This window comes from Salvelinus fontinalis, chromosome 30 (genome assembly GCF_029448725.1).
Source record: "Salvelinus fontinalis isolate EN_2023a chromosome 30, ASM2944872v1, whole genome shotgun sequence".
Taxonomy (NCBI): domain Eukaryota; kingdom Metazoa; phylum Chordata; class Actinopteri; order Salmoniformes; family Salmonidae; genus Salvelinus; species Salvelinus fontinalis.
The window spans coordinates 23,422,955-23,438,574 of NC_074694.1; the positions used below are offsets into that span (position 1 = coordinate 23,422,955).

The 15,620-nt window shown below is 41.9% G+C and overlaps 1 protein-coding gene across 2 annotated transcripts; it reads right to left on the minus strand.

Annotated features, from left to right (window-relative positions):
• Positions 1-456: 456 nt before the first annotated feature.
• Positions 457-7,383, minus strand: rab4a (RAB4a, member RAS oncogene family). 2 transcript variants are annotated; one of them, XM_055890082.1, is made up of 8 exons: positions 7,226-7,383; positions 6,703-6,783; positions 6,420-6,534; positions 5,718-5,780; positions 5,238-5,392; positions 2,858-2,953; positions 2,558-2,702; positions 457-1,240 (listed from the first exon to the last, which is right to left on the minus strand). In XM_055890082.1, the coding sequence occupies exons 1-7, from the start codon at positions 7,239-7,241 to the stop codon at positions 2,587-2,589; spliced, it is 642 nt and encodes a 213-aa protein (XP_055746057.1). In that variant the 5' UTR covers positions 7,242-7,383; the 3' UTR covers positions 457-1,240; positions 2,558-2,586. The 2 variants fall into 2 exon arrangements, with proteins under 2 accessions (XP_055746057.1, XP_055746056.1); XM_055890081.1 differs by having other exon boundaries at positions 457-1,244; positions 7,226-7,381.
• Positions 7,384-15,620: the final 8,237 nt, after the last annotated feature.

Sequence of the window (15,620 nt, forward strand, 5' to 3'; positions counted from 1 at the left end):
TCCATAAATAAACTATTACACAGCTATGAATAATTATTAGAAGGTTACTACAGGTATAACAACAATTTAACATGAAGTGTTACCAAGTATTCTAAATAGATATTACACACTTAAGTAATAAAGATGACAAGAAAGAGGAATCACCTTTGTATATTGTTCTAACATACATTTTGAATACTTTATTTTAAAAAGAGCTTCTATATTATTGAGAATAAATTAAAAAAGCATGACATGACTCATAACAATTAGGGGGGAAAAAAAACAACTAATAATATCAACACAAAGAACAACACAAAGAACAGGTCAATGAAACGAGCAGGCGTGAGACAGTGCTGATTGATCATTCTCACTTGAACATGACATAATTGATAGATTATTCTTCAGAGAACTTAGTCCATAAAATAAAATATGCTTTGAGGCAGTGGTTCCCAAACTCATTCAGCCCCCCCCCCCCCCCCCCCCCCATCACTGAAGTGCCCCCTGGCACACCACGTCTATTTCTATGGGGACAGTCCATGACAGAAACTGTTCACATCCCTTGTTGACAGTTTTAAAGCTAATTCCCTGCAATTCTACACATTCCGTCATGTCTTGTGTGTTCATGTGATATGAGTGACTCAAACATTCAACAAAATCAATGGGCTAAAAAAACCTGGCAAAAAAAAAAAAACTTGGGCTAGTTGATCTGGACATTTTTTCACCCCAATTTTCGTGATATCCAAATTGGTAGTCACAGTCTTGTCCCATCGCTGCAACTCCCCTTCCGACAGGGGCGTGCCCCACAGTTTTGGAACCACTGCTTTGAGGGACTATATGATGTGTTCTTTATACAGATAACACTGTACATAATGCAATATGCTATGGGTAGCATAGTGCAGAAGTACAGGGGTGAAAGTAAGATGTCAGGTCCCATTATCATATAGCATCTCAAACTATAGCTGATCTAGGATTTGGGTTCCCTGTTATCTTGTTCATTATTATCTAAAAGGAAAAACAAATCATATCAGCAATCATACTCAGACGCTTTATGAATACAGTCCAGATGATTAAAGGGCTTGTCTGAGGGGCCTGGGAACAAGCTCAGCAGTCCAGAGTAGGGCCAGGAATCCAGGACTCTCTGTGGGTCTCTGACGGAACATCCAGAAGTTGGGAAGATAAAGGTCAGAGAAGAGTCGCTCCACCATTATGAGCCCTGTATCATGTTCCCTACATCTCATCTTTCCTTGAAATCTTCACCAACCTGCCTGAAAACAAGGACAGAGAGAGGTTTGAAACCATACACACACAGAAATGTGTGGGGATCTTGTAAATTAGCCCCTTCAGCTAAGAAACCTGTGTGAACGTGAGGTTAATAGTTACATTTTGTTAACAATTGCGTGCTGGCAATATTTGGCATGTACTCAACTCTACACTGTAATTTACAAATTAATTGATCATTTATTTTTGTAGACATAGTACCCCTCTATTTATGCCTAGCATTTTTTTGTGAAACACTACAATACCCAAATAAGGCACTTCAGAGACCCTTAATGCCTTGCCCCAACAGGAGTCAGCAGAATCTCAGGTAAATGTATCTGCCCAGATAGAAAACTGTATTGACAACAGTTGTGTGGAGCCACATCCACACAGCTTCTAAGCAGGGTCATTCGATCATTCTCAAACTGTTGAGCCCCTTTAGCCTCCCCTCTCACAAAAGAGGCGGAGTCATTCTGGGTGGCTATGGTTTTCTGTATCATCGACACATCAGGCAATTGGGAGCTGGAGGACAGAAATAGCCAAAGGTGGCTCCTTCCTCTCTGTGAGATCCCTAAAAATAGCCCCCTGGACCCTATCCAACCACACACACCCACCGACCCAAGGGGGAGATACAGTACGACAGAATAAAGCTCTGGACTTAGGGAGTTACATTTGGGACACAGGCATTAACTTTACCCTTAATTCAGTATGATGATACTGGTGAAAGTAGCATCCGTGATCACCTTGCAGCAATAGAAAAGTAATCATTACAAACCACTTCAGGGAAACCATTTGAGAAGAACATGGATCAGCATTGTGATAATCTTTTATTTTAGTTCTGATTATTTGTTTTGACAGGACATATGTAAGTACCAACATTTGAGAGGGGTAAAGAAAGTAGTTAAGGGCACAGATAGTCGGCCCAGCCAGGGCTCGAACCCCCCATCGCCGAGGGGGCATGTGATGATCCTGACACCAATATTGCTGATAAAACTAGCCACGTTTCGGCATTTGGTGCATTAAGGCCGAATCTTTAAAGTTCATGGCGGTGCTTCTCAAAATGACAAATTAATGCTTTACCTGCTCCATGCAATGCAACACAGTCAACTGTAAAATAGAGAGGACTTTTGAATGGCCTCTTACATAACATGTCAATGTGAAAAGCACCATCTACAACTGTATTTCTGCCTGCTATTTTGAGAGGGAGCATTTTGGGTGTCACTAAACAGAGCTATTAATTGAGTTACTAGTGTGATAACAGAAGGGCAAGTCACAGAGCAGAATCCTATGCTGTAGGCAGCACTGAGGGGAGGAGTCTCACCTTGGTCCTGGGCATACTGAGCGTGTTCACTAACAGCCACATTCCTGGGCGCTCTCGGCCTGTCCCCTACGAGGGGAGCGCAGCTGGCGCAGCGCGGCGTCTCCATACTGGATTCCTGATCCCATCCTCTCCGGGTCCAACTCTCCTGGAAGAGAACACAGAGAGAGAGAAATAGAGAGAGAAAAAAAGAGTGAGATGGAGAGAGAGAGAAGCCCCTGAGCTGAAACAGTAGAGTTCAGCTGGTAAACCACGATTTCATTGCTGTTGGTTAAGGTGAGAAGATACTGAATGCAGAGATACCTGACTCGATCTTGTTGAGGATTTTCCTGGCACACTGCACAAAGGCCTCCTCTACATTCTCCCCTGTCAGAGCACTTGTCTCCAGAAACATAAGCTCTGAAACAGACAAGACAGCAGGACACAATAATAACAATGATTACTATCAATGTTGATAACATTTGAACACAAGAGAATTAGTCAGCATTTAGCTGTGGAGGACATGAATTGCAATAGTTTTGTGGGCAATAGTTCACACCAGTGAGTTGTCCTACAGTGACCTCTAGTGGAGTAGTGCAGCAATCAGAAATTAGGATTTCAGGTCTGCATCAGAGGGTAGGGGGGTAGAGTCTGGGTCCGTATCAGAGGTCGACGATCATGATTTTTCAATGCCGATACCGATTATTGGAGGACCAAAAAAAGCCGATACCGATTAATCTGCCAATTTTTATTTATGTATTTGTAATAATGACAATTACAACAATACTGAATAAACACTTATTTTAACTTAATATATCAATAAAATCAATTTAGCCTCAAATAAATAATGCAACATGTTCAATTTGGTTTAAATAATGCAAAAACAAAGTGTTGGAGAAGAAAGTAAAAGTGCAATATGTGCCATGTAAAAAAGCTAAGGTTTAAGTTCCTTGCTCAGAACATGAGAAGATATGAAAGCTGGTGGTTCCTTTTAACATGAGTCTTCAATATTCCCAGGTAAGAAGTTTTATATTGTAGTTATTATAGGAATTATAGGACTATTTCTCTCTATATGATTTGTATTTCATATACCTTTGACTATTGGATGTTCTTATAGGCACTTTAGTATTGCCAGTGTAACAGTATAGCTTCCGTCCCTCTCCTCACTCCTACCTGGGCTCGAACCAGGAACACAACGACAACAGCCAACCTCGAAGCAGCGTTACCCATGCAGAGCAAGGGGAACAACTACTCCAAGTCTCAGAGCGAGTGACGTTTGAAACTCTATTAGCGGGCACCCCGCTAACTAGCTAGCCATTTCACATCGGTTACACCAGCCTAATCTCGGGAGTTGATAGGCTTGAAGTCATAAACAGCGCAATAGCTGCTGGCAAAGGCACGAAAGTGCTGTTTGAATGAATGCTTACGAGCCTGCTGCTGCCTACCATCGCTCAGTCAGACTGCTCTATCAAATCATAGACTTAATTATAACATAATAACACACAGAAATACGGGCCTTTGGTCATTAAAATTATCAAATCCGGAAACTATCATTTCGAAAACAAAACGTTTATTCTTTCAGTGAAATACGGAACCGTTCCGTATTTTATCTAACGGATGGCATCCCTAAGTCTAAATATTGCTGTTACATTGTACAACATTCAATGTTATATCATAACTATGTACAATTCTGGCAAATTAATTACGGCCTTTGTTAGGAATAAATGGACTTCACACCGTTCGCAATGAGCCAGGCGGCCCAAACTGCTGCATATACCCTGACTGCTTGCACGGAACGCAAGAGAAGTGACACAATTTCCCTAATTATAACAAATTCATGTTAGCAGGCAATATTATTAACTAAATATGCAGGTTTGAAAATATATACTTGTGTATTGATTTTAAAGAAAGGCGTTGATGTTTATGGTTAGGTACATTGGTGCATCGACAGTGCTTTTTTCGCAAATGCGCTTGTTAAATCATCACCGTTTGTCGAGGTAGGCGCATCGATTATATGCAACGCAGGACACGCTAGATAAACTAGTAATATCATCAACCATGTGTAGTTAACTAGTGATTATGTTAAGATTGATTGTTTTTTTTATAAGATACATTTAATGCTAGCTAGCAACTTACCTTGGTTTCTTGCTGCCCTCGTGTAACAGGTACTCTGCCTGCTGCGCAGGCTCCTCGTGGAGTGCAATGTAAGGCAGGTGGTTAGAGCGGTGGACTAGTAACCGGAAGGTTGCAAAAACGAATCCCCGAGCTGACAAGGTAAAAATCTGTCGTTCTGCCCCTGAACAAGGCAGTTAACCCACCGTTCCTAGGGCGTCATTGAAAATAAGAATGTGTTCTTAACTGACTTGCCTAGTTAAATAAAGGTGTATATATATATTTTTTTTTCATAAATAAAATTTAATCGCCAAATCGGTGTCCAAAAATACCGATTACCGATTGTTATGAAAACTTGAAATTGTCCCTAATTAATCAGCCATTCCGATTAATTGGTCGACCTCTAGTCCGTATACATCAGCTTCTCAGAGTGGGAGTGCTGATCTATGATCAGTTTCGCCGTTTTTGGACAAAATTAATAAGACTACATAGAGGATCTGCTCCTAGATCTGCACTCCCAGTCTGAGACGCTTGACACAGGGAACAGTTTGGAATTCAGCTGTAAAGGGATCATCATCCATACTAAACGCACCATTTTCCTGAGCAAAGCGAGAAGCCTCCAGGAAGGTGACCTCCCGGTCTGCGTCCAAGTCCTTCTTGTTACCACACAGGATGATGACAATATTTTGGCTGGCCAGCATCCTGGCGTCTGTCAGCCAGTTGGTCAGGGCGTTGTAGGTTTCCCGGCTGAGGATGATCAGGTCAATGGAGCGAGAGGGAGAGCAGTGGAGACATACAAATCAGACTTGGTGGTTCTGTTCACTAAAATCACAGTAGGCTTTAGGAAAGTTAGAGCTGTGTTTTCCAAAACAGTCAATCGGGAGCCACTGTGCAACCAATGAGTCATATCATATCTAGGTCTCTTTGAAATGTACTACATTCAACATTTGTCTTTTTAGAAACATATGTGGTTTATTAAAACAACATACCCCTTGAAGGTCCACCCATAATAAGACAAGGATTATTTCTCCTCAACTCTCCTGATCACCTATGAGTAGGTAATTTAGCCTACCTGGTGATGTCATATACAAGCAGGGCTCCAGCAGCGCCTCTGTAATAACTCCGTGTAACAGACCTGGGAGAGGAAAGCAATTGTAACATCAGTTGAAAATACATAAGTGCATAAATATAAACATTTTACACATCCTAATTACATTTATTAAATTGACATTCTCCATCTCCTACAACTATAGTTAGCTATACATAAAAGCATTTAGTGCCATCCAAGCTGGATAAGGAGTTGGTCAAAGTGCAAAACAAAATGCTCAAGGTGCTCAGTAACCTTTATTTAACTAGGCAAGTCAGATATTATTTACAATGACGGCCTACACCCGCCAAACCCGGATGGCGCTGGGCCAATTGTGCACCGCCCTATGGGACTTCCAATCACAGCCAGTTGTGACACAGCCTGGATCCGAACCAGGGTGTCTGTAGTGACGCCTCAAGCACTGAGATGCAGTGCCCCAGACCGCCACGCCACTTGGGAGCAGTAGTAGTGTTTCAGAATTTTAGCTGCGCTACACATTATTAACTCCCCCACAACGGCTGGCCATGATTCATTTTACTTGCTGTTCTAAGGATCTGGCACAAGTTCTCTAATGATCAGCTGGAGATGGGCACACATGAAACAGTCCAAGCTGGTTTGAGAAAAATGTCTAATGCCCTGCCACAGTAAGAGTAAGTATGTGAAATGCTCTCACATACTGTACAGTACCTGAATCTCTCTTGTCCCGCAGTGTCCCAGATTTGGAGTTTGACATATTTGTTTACCACGTTGATTATCTTTGAGCCAAACTCCACTCCGATGGTGTGATTCGAATCGTCTTTGACTGTGATTTAAATGAAATCATTCCACAACACATAGCTAGATCACAACAACGCCTATTCATGTGTTCAAAGTTAAGTTAATCATAAATTGTAGCCTGTCCCTAAAATAAACTACAAGTCATAGCAAAATATAAAATACATGTCAGCACAATCAATTGGACATAACTTACATCTTTTCTCAATAAACTGGTGAAGAAGACATGATTTTCCAGCTCCTGCATTCCCAATCACTAGGAATTTGAACAGGAAATCTAGCGGAGGAAAAACAAACAAAGTTCATTTTAATCATTAGAGAATACGTATTCTTAGGCTAGTTGGATAGAAAGCTGGCTAACGTTAGTTAAGTAACAGGCGCACTACTAGCAGAACAGAAGCTATGTTATTGCTTCATGCATAACGTTACATTTGCTTCGACATTTAGATAGCTAACTTTGTTAGTTGTCTGACATTCAGATGGCTTTCTAGATAGCTAGCTAAGAAACCAATTAATGATGACATTTGACGGAGATGCAAGCTATCGAGCGAAACTAAAGTTAGCCAGCTAGCTAATGTTAGCTAGCTATACCCCCAACAACGAGTAAACATGAAAGCATAGCACATAGGCTATTTGTTTTGATGGCATTACAATACACCTGCTCCCTCACCTCTGGCTATCTATTGTGTAACACGACCTGAGTAGTCAAGATTTCTTACCGTATGTCTCAGACATGGCAATGGTTGTGTTTTATTTGCTAGCAATATCCTATTGTTTTTCTTGAGGCACTGTAGCTTCGAAATTAATTGAAGAAAAATCCCTAATACCCGTGAATATTGGATTTTCCCTCCCACTTCCCGTAGAACGCTTTTTCAAAATAAAAGCTCCATCAATCAACATAAAAAACATCGATTATCAATAATATAGTTAAATATTATTGCATTATTATTGCATGTCTAGTTATAATATAATTTTTACTTAAAAAATAGACAAATCTGGGTACTTTTGCATTGCTTCAATTTTCTGAAGAAAATGTGTGCGCTTGTTTCCGATATTACTGCTTGTTTTTTTGTGTATGGTCAATGAGTGTCGAATTTTGTCAACAAAAAATGTAATTGCTTATTTGACCGAATAGAAGTTTCGTAATGGTTAGTTTGTTACAATTGCACTGATATTGCACTGATATACAATTGCACGTCGCCTTTCCGCAACTTTGTAAAAAAACTACATTGTATCGGTCAGTTAAATAAAGGTTAAATAAAAATCAAATTGGAGTTGTGCCTGTTGTTCACACGCGTATCTGCCCTCTCACTGGCTAGAATGGTCCCTCCCACCTGAACTCGCCTCCCGCCTGCAATCCAATTTTGAGGACACGTATTTCCATTGTTAGAGCGGTCACTGGACTATCTTGTCAATATAATAGATCATCTTTAATATTGACACAGAGCTAGCCTGGTCTCAGATCAGTTTGTGCTCCATTGCTGTCATTGTCAAGCCGTAAACGTTTGGCATTATAGCAGAAACAGACTGGAATTAAGGCTTTCTTCAACCTAGTTGGTCCTGATCTAGTGTTCTTCTTCTTCTTCTATGACATAATGGCGGTCCGCAAACAAACATTAAAGGTCATGCCGCCACCTACTGTGCTGGAGTGTGTTGTCATTCTTGGTCTACATTATCTCCACATTTCCAAATTTTCCCACCTACAGGTGAAGTCGGAGGTTTACATACACTTAGGTTGGAGTGATTAAAACGGAATTTTCAACAACTTTTCAACCGTTTTTCAACCACAAAACTAGTTTTGGCAAGTCAGTTAGGACATCCACTTTGTGCATGCCACAAGTAATATTTGCAACAATTGTTTACAGACAGATTATTTCACTTATAATTCACTGTATCACATTTCCAGTGGGTCAGAAAAACGAGTCCTATATCGACATAACCTGAAAGGCCGCTCAGCAAGGAAGAAGCCACTGCTCCAAAACCGCAATAAAAAAGCTACGGTTTGCAACTGCACATGGGGACAAAGATCGTACTTTTTGGAGAAATGTCCTCTGGTCTGATGAAACAAATATAGAACTGTTTGGCCATAATGACCATCGTTATGTTTGGAGGAAAAAGGGGGGGGATTGCAAGCCGAAGAACACCATCCCAACCATGAAGCATGGGGGTGGCAGCATCATGTTGTGGGGGTGCTTTGCTGCAAGAGGGACTGGTGCACTTCACAAAATAGATGGCATCATGAGGAAGGGAAAATTATGTGGATATATTGAAGCAACATCTCAAGACATCAGTCAGGAAGTTAAAGCTTGGTCGCAAATGGGTCTTCGAAATGGACAACTTCCAAAGTTGGGGGAAAATGGCTTAAGGACAACAAAGTCAAGATATTGGAGCCATCACAAAGCCCTGACCTCAATCCTATAGAAAATTTGTCGGCGGAACTGAGAAAAGTGCGTGCGAGCAAGGAGGCCTACAACCTGACTCAGTTACACCAGCTCTGTCAGGAGGAATGGGCCAAAATTCACTCAACTTATTGTGGGAAGCTTGTGGAAGGCTACCCGAAACATTTGACCCAAGTTAAACAATTTCAAGGCAATGCTACCAAATACTAATTGAGTGTATGTAAACTTCTGACATTCTGGGAATGTGATGAAAGAAATAAAAGCTGAAATAAATCAATCTTTCTACTATTATTCTGACATTTCACATTCTTAAATAAAGTGGTGATCCTAACTGACCTAAGACTGGGATTTTTTACTCGGATTAAATATCAGGAATTGTGAAAATGTATTTGTCTAATGTATTTAAATGTATTTGTCTAATGTATTTAAATGAATTTGTCTAAGGTGTATGTGAACTTCCGACTTCAACTGTAGCTGGCTGGGTTTTCGGTCCATTGGCAAGATAGAACAGCTGCCTCCGGTAAGACAAGTGGTGTCTATTTGTAAATTACAGCTGGTGCACGAAATCTAAGTCTCAAGGTTTTGCTCACCTGAGGTAGAGTATCTCATGATAAAATGTAGACCACATTATTTACCAGCAGCTATTTTTCGTAGCTGTCTAATTACCACCACGAACTGGTGCTGGCACTAAGATGGCACTCAACGAGATGTATAAGGCCATAAGCGAACAAGAAAATGCTCATCCAGAGGAGGCGCTCCTAGTGGCCAGTGACTTTAATGCAGGAAAATTTAAATCCGTTTGATCTAATTTCTACCAGCTTGTTAAATGTTCAACCAGAGGAAAAAAAACTCTAGACCACCTTTACACCACACACAGAGATGTGAACAAAGCTCTCCCTCGCCCTCCATTTGGAAAATCTGACTATAACTCTATCCTCCTGATTCTTGATTACAAGCAAAAACTAAAGCAGGAAGTACCAGTGACTCGCTCAATGCAGAAGTGGTCAGATGAAGCAGATGCTAAGCTACAGGACTGTTATGCTAGCACAGACTGGAATAGGTTCAGAGATTCTTCTGATGGCATTGAGGAGTACACCACATCAGACACTGGCTTCATCAATAAGTGCATCGATGACGTCGTCCCCACAGTGACTGTACGTACATACCCCAACCAGAAGCCATGGATTACAGGTAACATCCACAGTGAGCTAAAGGGTAGAGCTGCCGCTTTCAAGGAGCAGGACTCTAACCCGGAAGCTAATAAGAAATCCCGCTATGCCCTCCGACGAACCATCAAACAGGCAAAGCGTCAATACAGGACTAAGATTGAATCCTACTACACCGGCTCTGACGCTCGTCGGATGTGGCATGGCTTGCAAACTATTACAGACTACAAAACGAAGCACAGCCACGAGCTGCCCAATGACACGAGCCTACCAGACGAGCTAAATAACGCTTTGAGGCAAGCAACACTGAAGCATGCACGAGAACATCAGCTGTTCCGGACGACTGCGTGATCACACTCTCCGTAGCCGATGTGAGTAAGACCTTTAAACAGGTCAACATTCACAAGGCCGCAGGGCCAGGTGGATTTCCAGGATGTGTACTCCGAGCATGCGCTGACCCACTGGCAAGTGCCTTCACTGATATTTTGAAACTGTCCCTGACCGAGTCTGTAATACCAACATGTTTTAATCAGACCACCATAGTCCCTGTGCCCAAGAACACCAAGGTAACCTGCCTAAATGACTACCAACCCGTAGCACTCACGTCTGTAGCCTGAAGTGCTTTGAAAGGCTGGTCATGGCTCACATTAACACCATTATCCCAGAAACCCTAGACCAACTCCAATTTGCATACTGCCCCTAAAGATCCATGGATGATGCAATCTCTATTGGACTCCACACTGTCCTTTCCCACCTGAACAAAAGGAACACCTATGTGAGAATGCAATTCATTGACTACAGCTCAGCATTCAATACCATAGTGCCCTCAAAGTTCATCACTAAGCTAAGGACCCTGGGAATAAACACCTCTATCTGCAACAGGATCCTAGACTTCCTGACGGCCCGCCCCCAGCAGGTAAGGGGAGGTAACAACACATCTGCCACGCTGATCCTCAACACAGGGGCCCCTCAAGAGGGTGTGCTCAGTCCCTTCCTGTACTCCCTGTTCACCCATGGCTGCATGGCCAAGCATGACTCCAACACCATCATTAAGTTTTCCGACAACACAACACCGACAACGATGAGATCACCGACATCGATGAGACAGTCTATAGGGAGGAGGTCAGAGACCTGGCAGTGAGGTGCCAGGATAAAAACCTCTCCCTCAAAGTGATCAAGACAAAGGAGATGATTGTGGATTACAAGAAAAGGAGGATCAAGCACGTCCCATTCTCATCGACAGGGCTGTAGTGGAGCAGGTTGAGAGCTTCAAGTTCCTTGGTGTCCACATCACCAACAAACTATCATGGTCCAAACACACCAAGACAGTGGTGAAGAGGGCACAACAACGCTTAATCCCTCTCAGGAGGCTGAAAAGATTTGGCATGGGTCCTCGGATCCTCAAACAGTTAGCATCCTGGCTGGTTGCATCATTGCCTGGTATGGCAACTGCTCGGCCTCCGACCGCAAGGCACTACAGATGGTAGTGCGTACGGCCCAGTACATCACTGGGGCCAAACTTTCTGCCATCCCGGACCTCTATACCAGGCGGTGTTAGAGGAAGGCCCTGAAAATTGCCAAAGACTCCAGGCACCCTAATCATAGACTTTTTTCTTTGCTACTGCAAGGCAAGCGGTACCAGAGCCCCAAGTATAGGTCCAAAAGGCTTCTTAACAGCTTCTACCCCCAAGCCATAAGACTCCTGAACAGCTAATCAAATGTCTCAAAGACTATTTGCATTGTCATCCCAGAGTCCCATCTCTTCCGCCACACATCTATCAAAATGGCTCTGATCTTACATTTGGCCTAACCTAACCCAGTGGAACATTAATATTCATTATATTTTTTTGGCTATCTGTACAATTTAATTCCCTTCCACACCCAAACGGCCTGGGACCCAGAAGAATCTCCCTAGTACACCAAGTCTCTCAATTCTCCACAATAACATTAATGCCTCCAATAGTAGGTCACTCCTTTTAGATTTGCCAGATGATAAACTATTAAATTCAGACAGGAAATCTGAGCATATTCTAATTCTGACAAGTTGAACGTCCTCCACCCACTGGAGGGCAATTACTATCGCCAACAGCTCAACTGAGTATACTGACAGTATAACCATAATATTGAACAAAATAGGACTGCCTAAAGGAATACCATTGACAACTCCATTGGGATCAGATAAAATGGATCCTATTTTTACTCGAAAAAGCGATTAAATAAGAAGGCCAAACTCAGTTATATAATCTCCCACCAATACCAAGTCTTTCCATCGTAATCAGTAGTCCTTCTCTTCACATTATGTTGTATGCCGTTTCAATGTCTTTCATGGACATAGTTTTTTCAACTTCATCGCTCACCTTAACTAATTCAATTAAAAGAAGGTCTACCTTTACGGAATCCAATTTGACATTGACTCAATAAACCTCATTGTTCCAGAAAATATGACAATCTGTTGACTATCATCTTTTTGATCAGTTTACACAAGTTAGAGGTCAGTGGCACACGCTCCAGCAGGTATATTTCACTGGTCATCCCCAAAGCCAACACCCCCTTTGGCCACCTTTCCTTACAGTTCTCTGGTGCCAATGACTGGAACGAATTCCAAAAATCACTGAAGTTGGAGACTTAAATCTCCCTCACTAACTTTAAGCGTCAGCTGTCAGAGCAGCTTACCGATCACTGCAGCTGTAAACAGCCCATCTGTAAACAGCCCATCCAACCAACTACGGACCTCATCCCCATATTTGTTTTTGTTTTTCTGCTCTTTTGCACACCAGTATTTCTACCTGCACATATATCACTCCAGTGTAAATTGCTAAATTATAATGACTTTCCCACTATTGGCCTATTTATTGCCTTACCTCCTTACTTAATTTGCGCACACTGTATACAGATTTTTCTATTGTGTTATTGACTGTACGATTGTTTGTCCCATGTGTAACTCTGTGTTGTTTTTGTCGCACTGCTTTGCTTTATCTTGGCCAGGTCGCAGTTGTAAATGAGAACTGGTTCTCAACTGGCCTACCTGGTTAAATAAAGGTGAAATCATTTTTTTTAAATTAAAGTGCTATTGGTCTGTAACTATCATTCAGATGAAGGGTCCTTACCAGGCTTTACAAAAGGTAATATTACTACATGTTTCCAACCAGTAGGTATAAGCCCCTCACTCAAAATCTTACTAAACTAACCCAGGAGAACATACAGTGCATTCGGAAAGTATTCAGATCTCTTGACTTTTCCACATTTTGTTACGTTACAGCCTTATTCTAAAATTGATTAAATCGATTTTTCCCTCATCAATCTACACCCCTTTTGCCATTTACATAATTATTCATACCCTTTACTCAGTACTTTGTTGAAGCACCTTTGGCAGCGATTACAGCCTTGAGTCTTCTTGGATATGACGCTACAAGCTTGGCACACCTGTATTTAATCTGCAGATCCTCTCAAGCTCTGTCAGGTTGGATGGGGAGCGTCGCAGCACAGCTATGTTCAGATCTCTCCAGAGATGTTTGATCGGGTTCAAGTCTGGGCTCTGGCTGGGTGACTTCCAGAGACTTGTCCCAAAGCCACTCCTGCGTTGTCTTGGCTGTGTGCTTCAGGTCGTTTTCCTGTTGGAATGTGAACCTTCACCCCAGTCTGACATCCTGAGCACTCTAGAGCAGGTTTTGTCAAGGATCTCACTGTACTTTGCTCTGTTCATCTTTCCCTCGATCCTGATTAGTCTCCCAGTCCCCGCCGCTGAAAAAAATCCCCACACCACCATGTTTCACCGTAGGGATGGTATTGGACAGGAGATGAGCGGTGCCTGATTTCCTCCAGACATGACACTTGGCATTCAGGCCAAAGAGTTCTACCCCCTTTCATCAGACCAGAGAATCTTGTTTCTCATGGTCTGAGAGTCCTTTAGGTGTCTTTTGGCAAACTTTTAGTGGGCTGTCATGTGCCTTTTACTGAGGAGCGGCTTCCGACTATATTCAGTATTATGTCTGTCTCTGATAAGCTACCCAGGAAAGGGATGAAAATAGCCCATATTAATAAATGTAGCCTTAGAAATAAGGTCATGAAATCAATAACTCGCTAACATCAGATAACATTCATATATTAGCCATTTCTGAGACTCACTTAGATAATTAATTTGATGATACAGCAGTAGCAATACAAGGATATAATATCTATAGAAGAGACAGCAATGCTTACGGGGGAGGTGTTGCTGTATATATTCCGAGCCGTATCCCTGTAATGCTTAGAGAAGATCTTATGTCAAGTGTTATTGAAGTGTTGAAATGTTGTGGTTGCAGGTTCAATTGGCACATCTAAAGCCGTTTCTTTTGGGGTGTTGCTACAGGCCACCAAGTGTGAACAGTCAGTATCTAAATAAATAAATAATTCTGTGAAGTTAGTGTGGGAGAGGTGGGGAAATTATTGTTATCGATCAATGATGACAAACCTCATGGCATTGACAACTTAGATGGAAAGCTACTCAGCATGGTAGCTGACTCTATAGCCACTCCTATCTGTCATATCTTTAATCTGAGCCTAGAGGAAAATCTTTGTTCTCAGGCCTGGAGGGAAGCCAAAGTGATTCCGTTTCCCAAAAGTGGTAAAGCGGCCTTTACTGGTTCTAACAGCAGACCTATAAGCTTGCTGCCAGCTCTTAGCAAACTGTTGGAAAAAAATGTATTTGACCAAATACAATGCTATTTCTCTGTAAACAAATTAACAAGACGTTCAGCATGCTTATAGAAAAGGGCACTCAACATGTACTGCACTGACACAAATGACTGATGATTGTTTGAAAGAAATTGATCATAAAAAGATTGTGGGAGCTGTACTTTTCTTTTTCAGTGCAGCCTTTGATATTATTGACCATAACCTGTTGTTGAAAAAACGTACGTGTTATGGCTTTTCAACCTCTGACATATTGTGGATTCAGAGCTATCTGACTAATAGAACTCAAAGGATTTTCTTGTATGGAAACTTCTCTAATGTCAAACATGTAAAGTGTGGTGTACCGCAGGGCAGCGCTCTAGGCCCTCTACTCTTTTCTATTTTTACCAATGACCTGCCACTGGCATTAATCAAAGCATGTGTGTTCATGTATGCTGATGATTAAACCATATACACATCAGCAACCACAGCTAATGAAGTCACCGAAACCCTTAACAAAGAGTTGCAATCTGTTTTGGAATGGGTGGCCAGTAATTAACTGGTCCTGAACATCTCTAAAACTAAGAGCATTGTATTTGGTACAAATCACTCCCTAAGTTCTAGACCTCAGCTGAATCTGGTAATGAATGGTGTGGCTTTTGAACAAGTTGAGTAGACTAAATTACTTGGCGTTACCTTACATTGTAAACTGTCATGGTCAAAACATATAGATTCAATGATTGTAAAGATGGGGAGAGGTATGTCCGTAATAAAGAGATGCTCTGCTTTTTTGACACCACACTCCAAAAAGCAAGTTCTCCAGGCTGTCCTTCTAGAAGGTCCTCCCACCTCCACAGAGGAACTTTGGATCTCTGTCAGCGTGACCCTCTGATTTTTGG